Here is a 10000-nt window from a genome sequence, read left to right on the forward strand (position 1 = left end):
GACTGCTCCTCTACGATCGGGGAGGACACGCAGATTAAGTGCGAGTACATGTTGAACTCCATGCCCAAGAGGCTGTGTCTGGTGTGCGGGGACATCGCGTCAGGGTACCACTATGGAGTGGCCTCCTGTGAGGCCTGCAAGGCCTTCTTCAAACGCACCATCCAAGGTTGGCTTCCATTCTATGTCTGTGTTCATGTCTCACGCACCATATAAGGGTATAGCTTCCGATCTATTCTGTCTGTCTACATGTGTCTGTCTCTCAACTCTGGGATTGTACAACTGTTACCAAATGGATCCATACGGGTCCTTTTGGTTACATTTGTACAATCTCAGAGTTAAAAATGGATGGATTAACACTGAGGATTTGATTGTGTCCATCCCTGTTGCCCTATCTCTGTCTGTCTGTCTCTCTCTCTCTCTCTGCATGTTTTTCAAATGAACCATAAAATTCTGACCGTGTTTGTTCTGAATTTGTTTGATTCGCAATCTGGACTCTCCTCATAGGGAGTGAAACGAAATCAATACATTTATGACATACTGTACAATAATTTCAACTTCCAAAATCAATGATATAATGCACACAGTAAGTTGCCCAGCATTTTTTGCTTTAAGTTGTGCATGAATGCACGTGTCGATAGTAAAATAATAATGTAATGAAGGGCCTGAAGACAGGGTCAGGCGGTGTGGAGGTCAGGTGTCAGAGAGGTGACTTTGGACTTGGAGGGTCCCCTAGACATTGAGCTGAGTTGATTTGACATTGAACTTTGACTGGTATTACATTACAAACATTCACTCTGCATTGCTGTCTGTCTGCCCTACTCTGTAATACAAACAAAACTCGTTCACACTTTCTTTATTCCACTTCTGCGTGCATGCACACACTCACACATGCGCATGTGCGCTGTGTACACACACACACACACACACACACACACACACACACACACACACACAGTATGTGTTAATACTGTGGTTATTCAGTGTAATGCACCAACCTCATGGAGACTAATGATACCTGGCATTCATCCTCAAGCTCTTCATCAGCAGCCACCAGACAGAGGGTCTTAGCTGCTAATGCTCTATAGGCAGCATGTTAGATATAAGCCTGTATGCTAGGTGATAACCTAGGGGGCAGACACAGGTCAGAGGTCGGGTCTTAAGGGTCAGGAGCTCACGCCATGGGAGCTAGAGGAAAGAAGGGATAGAGCTGTAATCCAGATGATGAAAAGCGTTCAGGGAATTATCCGCCATAATCTTTGCTTTGTGGTTGGTCCCTGACCAGGAGATTCACAGGTATTCACAATGAGAGCATCTCTTTAACTGCTTCTAGCAAATACTATTACCTTGATGAACTCTCTGCTCTCTCGTGCTTATATCGAGGGTTTGATTTGTTAAAAATAAAAAAAGAAGAGAAAAAAATAAAAACAGTATACTTCTTTGTATGACTAATTTGAAACGTGAGTTCAAAGCAAATAATGTTGACACAATTTGTCAACTTTGCCCCAAAAAGGGAAGCCAGGGTTAATGTTAACATCATTTTTTTTATTAAATAGTTAAATTGTGATATTATCAAACAAAAATATCAAACATAGCAGACAGTCTACATTTCCCAAATAGAAATGCATGTATTTAATTCAGTCTAACCAGAAAAGCAGGGATAAAACATGGGGGGGGGGTATGCCAGCCTGCCAACAACACCTTAAATCCGCCAGTCAGTACGTGGGCCATTCAGTGGAGCAGCAGGCAAACCAAACTATTCAGACATTCGGACTGTCTGTCATCAAGTCACTCCAACATTCACTATGTCACTAAGAAAGTCAATCAGTCACTCACGATAGTCACCCCACTGAACAGTCAGCCACCCAGCCATCCTTTGGTCCAACTGTCAATGTACCCGACCACCCACCCACCCATCCATCCATCCATCCATCCATCCATCCATCCATCCACCCACTAACCCGTCTGTTGTTTCCCTGGTAAGCAGCTTTCTCCATAAAACCCAGTCAGAAGATGTACATCACTGTCCAAATATAACTTTTATGTATTATGAGAGGGGATTATGGCATGGCTCAATCTTTTTAAGAAAGAGATTGGAACACATAGATGAAGACAGACACATCATTCTGTGTGTGTAGGCTAAAGCCCTCATCAATCTGGCATGTGTTCAGAATAGTTTCATTTAGCACTTGGCCAATTCTCTCCACTATAATACGTTTGATTTCATTAAGAGGTCGCACAGGTGAGGCTGAAGTTCCAGTTTAAATACCAGAGTTCAGAGTTCAGTTCAACCTGGAGACAGGTCACCGTGTTCACACAACGCATCCTAATTCATCCGACTCCAGCACGACCTTCAATATGACCTTGGTTGTAGGACTGTACTCTCTATACCCCTCTCTCACTCAATCTCCCCCACCTCCTACTGAATATCTCTCTGTCTCTTGGTGAGCCTAAATATCATTGAAAGACAAAGAGCTTCCTCAGAGCAACATGCCATTTGTAATGGTCTCTCTTTTAGAATGTGTGATATAGGGAAGTTATTATCTATTTCAGCTGAACTGAAATCTGAAGTGTATCAAGTAAGCCGACATACTGTATACTAATAATATTAATACATTTATATTATATAATATAAATAATACTGTGCTACAGGAATTTAGCTAAAAGATGAATGCCCCACATGTAAAACACATGAGACCAAAAGACAAATGTCAGATGACATTCAATATCATGTCAAATGTAAACTGTAATATCTCTGTAATCGATAGGATCTTAATCGAAAGGATCTTAATGGTCACAAGAGTTCAAGATGGGTGCATCTCCGATCACCATGATCGAGGATAGATTTTAAGATAAGCCTTTGTGAAACCCAGTGTTTTAGTGTGTGTGCCTGTGCCTGTGCTGGTGGGTGCTGTTGTTGTTTATGGTTAGACTGCACAGACCTGGTTTCACTGGAACAAATGGGTCATGACATTATCTCTGGCCCGTGTGTGTGTGTGTGTGTGTGTGTGTGTGTGCGTGCGTGTGTGCGTGCATGTGTGTGTGTGCGTGTGTCTGTGTGTGTGTGTGTCTTGGCCGGCATGCTGGTCCAGCCTCGGATGGGCAGCAGTAGACATATTGGTATGTTTCAACCCATTAGCCAATAAAACCGCAGGTAATCACCAAAAAAAACACCTCCAGCTGGGCAGGGAGAGGAGAGGAGAGGAGAGGAGAGGAGAGGAGAGGAGAGGAGAGGAGAGGAGAGGAGAGGAGGGGAGAGGAGAGGAGAGGAGAGGAGAGGGGGATGAATATGCAGAGATGAGTAGAAATGGGCAGACCAACAACCTCAATGGACAATAAGTGAAGGTGGAGGGAAAGCGAGGGAGGAAAAGAGGGGGGTGGGCGGGTTGGACACAGGGACGTAGGAAGGAATTAGTGTGTGTGTGTGTGTGTGTGTGTGTGTGTGTGTGTGTGTGTGTGTGTGTGTGTGTGTGTGTGTGTGTGTGTGTGTGTGTGTGTGTGTGTGTGTGTGTGTGTGTCAGCATGGAGGAAGTGACTCTGGCAGCTGCTGTTGCCGTGGCGTCAGTCCAGCAACACCTGACAACCTGCATCTATCACTCCCTTATTGGGAGAGAGGGATGAGGAGAGGAGGGGGCGAAGGAGGGGAAGAGAGGAGGAGAGGAAGGAGAGATGAGTGGGGGTATGAGGGAAAGGGAGGATCCAACAGAGAGAAGAGATGGAGAGAAAGAGAGAAAAGCGGTAAAGGGAATGAAAGAATGTTAAAAGTGTTGAAATGTAGGAAGCTTAAGAATAAAGAGACAATAAACTGACAATAGAATCATGTTTGAAAATGTCATGAAAATATCAAACTCAACATTTGTACAATGGGAATGTGAAATCATTTAGAAATGTATGATGTGAGAATATTTTTCTACTTTGTCCTGAGATCTTCTGTTAGATGGATACCTACCCCCCCCCCCCACAAAAAAAACCAACAACTGTTAAATGACCTTCAATGCTCAATATGACCTTCATATCCCACCTCTCTCTCTCATACGAAAGAGGCTAGGAGAGGAGAGGACCATATAGATTGCAAAGCCATGCACGCATGGGTGCAAAATGTGCACCACACACACACTCATACTGTTTTCGCACACAGTACACACCATAGTGGACAATTTTCATGCAGCAGGTGGACACACGCACCCATCTTACAAAGGAGATTGGAGGGGATTTGAAACCCCTGATATATCCCCCTTTCTCTGACACACACACACACACACACACACACACACACACAGAAGTTGCATGGGCATACTGATTTTTCGAGATAGTAAATGTGTTGCTTTTGAAGCTTTTGTTGTTGCATGAGGTGATCCAACCGAGGACCAGCATGTCCATTGGGTGTCCATTCCCAATGTTGTTTCATTTCATTATCACATAGCTACTCATAGTCTTATTTAAAAAAAAGACAAGGAGATAGTATTTGATCAACACTTTAAAGGTGCTGAAGTGATTTATTTTATTTAAAATAAGTGTTAGATAGCTCTATATTGTGATAGTAATCATTGTTATAGAGGGTTTTTTCAGGGGTCTCCCCATCTCTCCAGCTCTTTAGTAAACAGAAAGACAATTTTCAGGTCAGAATACCAATTTTATCCAACCATGAGAGAGAACTCATACAGGATATGGGATAAACAAGTGAAATTGAAAGTGATGAAACAAAATAATTGGAGCTGGAATACTATTAAATTGAACCTTATAAATGGGTTCTTTCTCCTGGGCGGATGGAATTGGTGTCTCACTTGAAAATGCATTTTCTGTTTACTAAAAAGCTGGAGAGATGATCTCCCACTTTGTAGGTGAAGTCGCTTTGTAGGTGAAGTCGGTGAAGAGCGCCTGAAGTTATTTGCCCTGGCTGAGGGGAATGGTTAAAAGACTGAAAAGCTGATATCAGCCCAAGGGCTGATAACTGACTCAGCCTTTGGGCTGATAAATAATATTACCAGTTATAGGGCTCATTATATGTATAACAATTGACCAATCAGCATAAGCTACCTTGCCGCCACATGACGCACGATGAACTGGCACCGTGAGCGACCTCATGCTTAGCCTTAATGCTAGCCAGTTATTTCTGACCCACTACGAAGTGCTAGCCGGCATGCTAGCCTGTGTAGCCCTAACGACTGTTATTGTTTAGCATGGTTAGCCGTACTGCTGCTGTACATAGCCTAACTGCCTCACTTAATTACTGTTTCTAATGGTTTCTGTGTTAGTATTAGCATGTGAACTAACTGGTCCCATTACTAATGGACGTCAAGCTAAGTGATCCCCAGAAGAACCTTTACGCTAACTACCAAGGCCCATTAACGACCATCTTGTTTTCCATTAAGTACTAGTGCATTTATCCTGTCCCTCACTAGCTACAGTAGCCTCCTTAACACACCAGTAATGAGAAAACATCCCTCCACAGCACCAGTCAATACTAATCACTCCTTAACTCCTCTTTAACTGGGAGATGTACTGGTGACCTGGGGCACTTCATACTGGAATATAGAGGGGATATGGGATGAGGAAAAATAGGAGTCTTGGGAAACATATTGACTTGCAGGGAAATTAGAGTTGACTCGTTTAATCTGTTCTGTGCTGTGCCTCCACACAGCGTTATTATTACCACTACATCGCATTTCTTTCTTTTACAATGCAAATGCAGGAAAGACGGGAGGAGAAAGGGTGGGGTGAAGGATGTAAAACATAGAAGAAAGACAGATGGTGAGAAATAATGGATAAACAAGGATAAAAGAGAGGGATGGGAAAAGAAGGTAGTGCGTAAACAGCAGCAGGTTGGAGCTCACGGTATGGTGAGGGTGTTGTCAGTGTTCAGTTAATAGTCTTAGCTAAGAGATTTACACTTAGTTGTGCATTACTGTGTTAGTGTATTTGACCTGGTCACGCAAACCTGTTATGTGAACACACTCTCTCTTTCACACACACGCACGCACTGACGCATGCACGCATGCACACACGCACGCACGCACACACACACACACACACACACACACACACACACACACACACACACACACACACACACACACACACACACACACACACACACACACACACACACAGACAGTGAGATTATAAGGCAAATGAGGCCTTTATTTGACACGGTTCCTTTTATTAAGGTTAGGGATGGTTATTTTGGTTAAGGTTAAATACTGTTCCTTTGGTTAAGGTTAAGCCATTCAATCCGGGAAAGCATCTGTGTCACTTTAGGTTTCTTTGGCTATTCAAAAATAGCAGATCTACAAGCTCATTGCACTATGAGCTTGTAGATCTGCTATTTTTGAAAAAACTATTGCGAAAATGTGTGTATATATATATATATATATATATATATATATATATATATATATATATATATATATATATATATATATATATATATACACATTTTTAACTCAAATCTTTGCTTCTGGGGGTACCTGGAACAAAATATTTTCACCGTACAATGTCAATTGAGGAGCATATTTTGAATTATCAATTTCTAATCAATGGAGTAATTATTTTTTATTTCTTACCCACCTTTGGAGTATCACGGCAAGGTAACTACACAACCCAAACCTCTACCAAAGTGGTCTTGCCCTTTAAAGGTGCTGAAGTGATTTATTTGATTTAGAATAAGTGTTAGATAGCTCTATATAGTGATAGTAATCATTGCGGGTTTAGACAGAGTTTTTTCAGGGATTTATATATATATATATATATATATATATATATATATATATATATATATATATATATACACATTTTTAACTCAAATCTTTGCTTCTGGGGGTACCTGGAACAAAATATTTTCAGATGGAGGTCCGGGGACAAATACATTTTCATTTTTTATTTTTGGGCGGTGAAACCGCCCCTATAAGTGAGGTTTGGAAAAATGTACAATTATCCTGCGCTGTGAAACCGCCCCTATAAGTGAGGTTTGGAAATTTGTACAATTATCCTGCACCGTGATTGGCCAATCACAGTCTATTCAGGACTGTGATTGGCCAGTGTCACATGACACATGTGCATAGCCCTATATAAGAAACCATAACTTGAGAAAAACCATAAATTGTTTTTTCTCAAGTTATGGTTTTGTCCATCATAAAGAGTGTTTCAATAAATGTATTTATCTTTTGTACATGATTGGTTGACTCCATTCAGTATTGTGATTAGCTAGCAAGACACCGCCCACTTCACACAGGGTGTGATTTTTTATTTTTATTACACTTTTGGGGGTCCTTGACACGAAAAAAGTTTGAGAACCACTGATATTATAACAACATACGTTTTTTTTTCAAAAAAACTGTTCTTCTGATTCAGAAAACATTTGTAGAATCTCCAGAAGCAAAGATTTGAGTTTAAAATGTTTAAAAAAACATATACGTTCAAAGATTTGCAAAAATGTTCATGATTTTTCAAAAGAAATAGTAGATTTACAAGCTCGTAGCTATGTGCTTGAGCTTGTAGAATAGCTTGAATAGCCCAAAGTATTAATTATGGTTATAGCTAAAACATCTGAAATGACACAGTATGCGTTCCTGGATTAAATGGGTTAAATACTGTTCCTTTGGTTAAGATTAAGGTGGGACTCTTGCTTAGGGTAAGCCGGGGTTAGTTCAATCTCAAAACAGCTGCTTTTAGTTGTGACTGACCGCTTCAAGTCCACTGGTAAAACTATTGCTGGATATCTGGCTTTGAATCAGCATAAAATCTACTTTGCGGTGAAACGTTACCTGCAGATGTAACATGTTAATGTTGGAAATCTGTTGATGTATTTTGATTTAGACAAAATAATGAATTGTGACAGCTTGGCGTGAGACCAGGTTAATAATTCTATCTGTCTATATTCATTCAGTGGTTCTCAACCTTGCCTGGATCAAGGCCCACTTGAAAATCTTTCATCCTGAAAGCTTTTGCGGCCCGTCCATCTGACCCCTTAACACAGTGGCCCAAAGGGTGCCGTGTTAAGTGGTCAGATGGGTGGGCTGTGTGCATTTTTTATTTTATTTTAATGATCAATCAATCGATTGTGTTCCAACCTTGAAACAATGGAACCTACGTAGTATACAAAGGGATAGTTCACCCAAAAAAAATCTTATTTTATATCAATTACACACCCCATGGAGACTTGAATTCATGGATATCTTTTAGTTTTTGTCACATTCCTAAGCCAATCATTTGATGACCAGCGGAAAGATGCTAATGTCTCCGGCAGGAGACTCAAAGTTGACACTTTGAGTCTCCTACCGGAGACTGATGACCGCCGTCATCAAATTATTGGCTATTTTCAGCAAAAACTTTCCCCACAATATCAGAAAACAGAAAAGATACTAGTATTGAGCCCTGTGGGACTCCAGTTACCCATATGGGGCTTAAAGGGCAAGACCACTTTGGTGGAGGTTTGGGTTGTGTAGTTACCTTGCCATGATGTAACTCCAAAGGTGGGCAAGAAATAAAAAATAATTGCTCCATTGATTAGAAATTGATAATTCAAAATATGCTCCTCATTGACTTACATTGTACGGTAAAACAGCTCTCAAAGTCACTCTTTTAGCACATAAACGAACGCAAACAAAGTTGATTCAGACAATATAGAACATCACCAAACCCAGTACTGTTTTTTTTTTAAATAAAAATGTCAACTTCCTGTTGATTTTGCCATTTTTAATAAGTAGAAAACCTGGACTGGATCTGCGGATCCGGATCCAGATCTTCAAATAGTAAAATCAACAGGAAGTTGACATTTTTATTAAAAAAACAAACAGTACTGGGTTTGGTGATGCTCTATATTGCCTGAATCAGCTATGTTTGGGTTTATTTATGTGCTAAAAGAGTGACTTTGAGAGCTGTTTTACCGTACAATGTAAGTCAATGAGGAGCATATTTTGAATTATCAATTTCTAATCAATGGAGCAATTATTTTTGATTTCTTGCCCACCTTTGGGGTTACATCATGGCAAGGTAACTACACAACCCAAACCTCTACCAAAGTGGTCTTACCTTTAAGTGGTTAATATTAACGTTATATTATCATTAAAATCGTTAGCGTTTTGCCAATTATTTGGGGGGGCCCACTTGCAATATCCTCACGGCCCACCAGTGGGCCCCAGCCCCACAGGCTTAGAATGGCTGGGTTAGTCCATCTCTCTGTCTCCATTCAGGTACATTAAGAATGTCTGTCTTTCTGTGTGTGTGTCTGTCTCTGTTTCTATGTGAAATGAAACTGTGTGTGTGTGTGTGTCCTACATGTCTCCATACAGGTAACATCGAGTACAGCTGTCCAGCCACCAACGAGTGTGAGATCACTAAGAGAAGACGCAAGTCCTGCCAGGCGTGTCGCTTCATGAAGTGTCTCAACGTCGGCATGATGAGGGAAGGTAAGAGAGGTACTACAGAGGTACTACACCTGTCTCTCTCTCTTTCTGTGGTATCATACCTGTCTCTCTCTCTCTCTCCTCTCTCTCTCTCTCACTCTCTCTCTCTCTCTCTCTCTCTCTCTCTCTCTCTCTCTCTCTCTCTCTCTCTCGCTCTCCTCTCTCTCTCTCTCTCTGTGTGGTATTACACGTCTCTATCTCTCTCTCTGTTATTATCCCTGTCTGTCTGTTTCTCTCTCTCTCTCTCTCTCTCTCTCTGCCTGTCTCTACTTCTGTCTGACCTCACTTTAATGTCAATCTACAGTTTATAGCTATTTCTTTCTTTCACACTCATTCATTTGCACATTCTCTCTTTCACACACACACACACACACACACACACACACACACACACACACACACACACACACACACACGCACACACACACACACGACATGAACCTGCTGATGCGCTGGTAGAGAAAGAGAAAGGGAAGAGGGGGTGGAGGGAGGAGGGAGAGAGATATCATCTTGACCCCCCTCCTGGTTAAATACACTCACTCTTTCATTTTCACACTCCCTCGTTCCCTCTGCCCTTTCATCTCTCTTGTCTCCTGACC

General features: G+C 41.4%; 1 protein-coding gene across 1 annotated transcript in view; it reads left to right on the plus strand.

The window, feature by feature from the left end:
* Nucleotides 1-10000, plus strand: part of esrrga (estrogen-related receptor gamma a) — a 98694-nt gene that overhangs the window by 33657 nt on the left and 55037 nt on the right. The window contains 2 exon segments of the mRNA XM_080414563.1: nt 1-166; nt 9288-9404. The exon segment at nt 1-166 is cut by the window's left edge and continues 259 nt beyond it. Coding sequence (XP_080270689.1) covers nt 1-166; nt 9288-9404 — 283 coding nt within the window.

This window comes from Gymnoscopelus braueri (assembly GCF_963280865.1).
Source record: "Gymnoscopelus braueri genome assembly, chromosome: 1".
NCBI classification, from domain to species: domain Eukaryota; kingdom Metazoa; phylum Chordata; class Actinopteri; order Myctophiformes; family Myctophidae; genus Gymnoscopelus; species Gymnoscopelus braueri.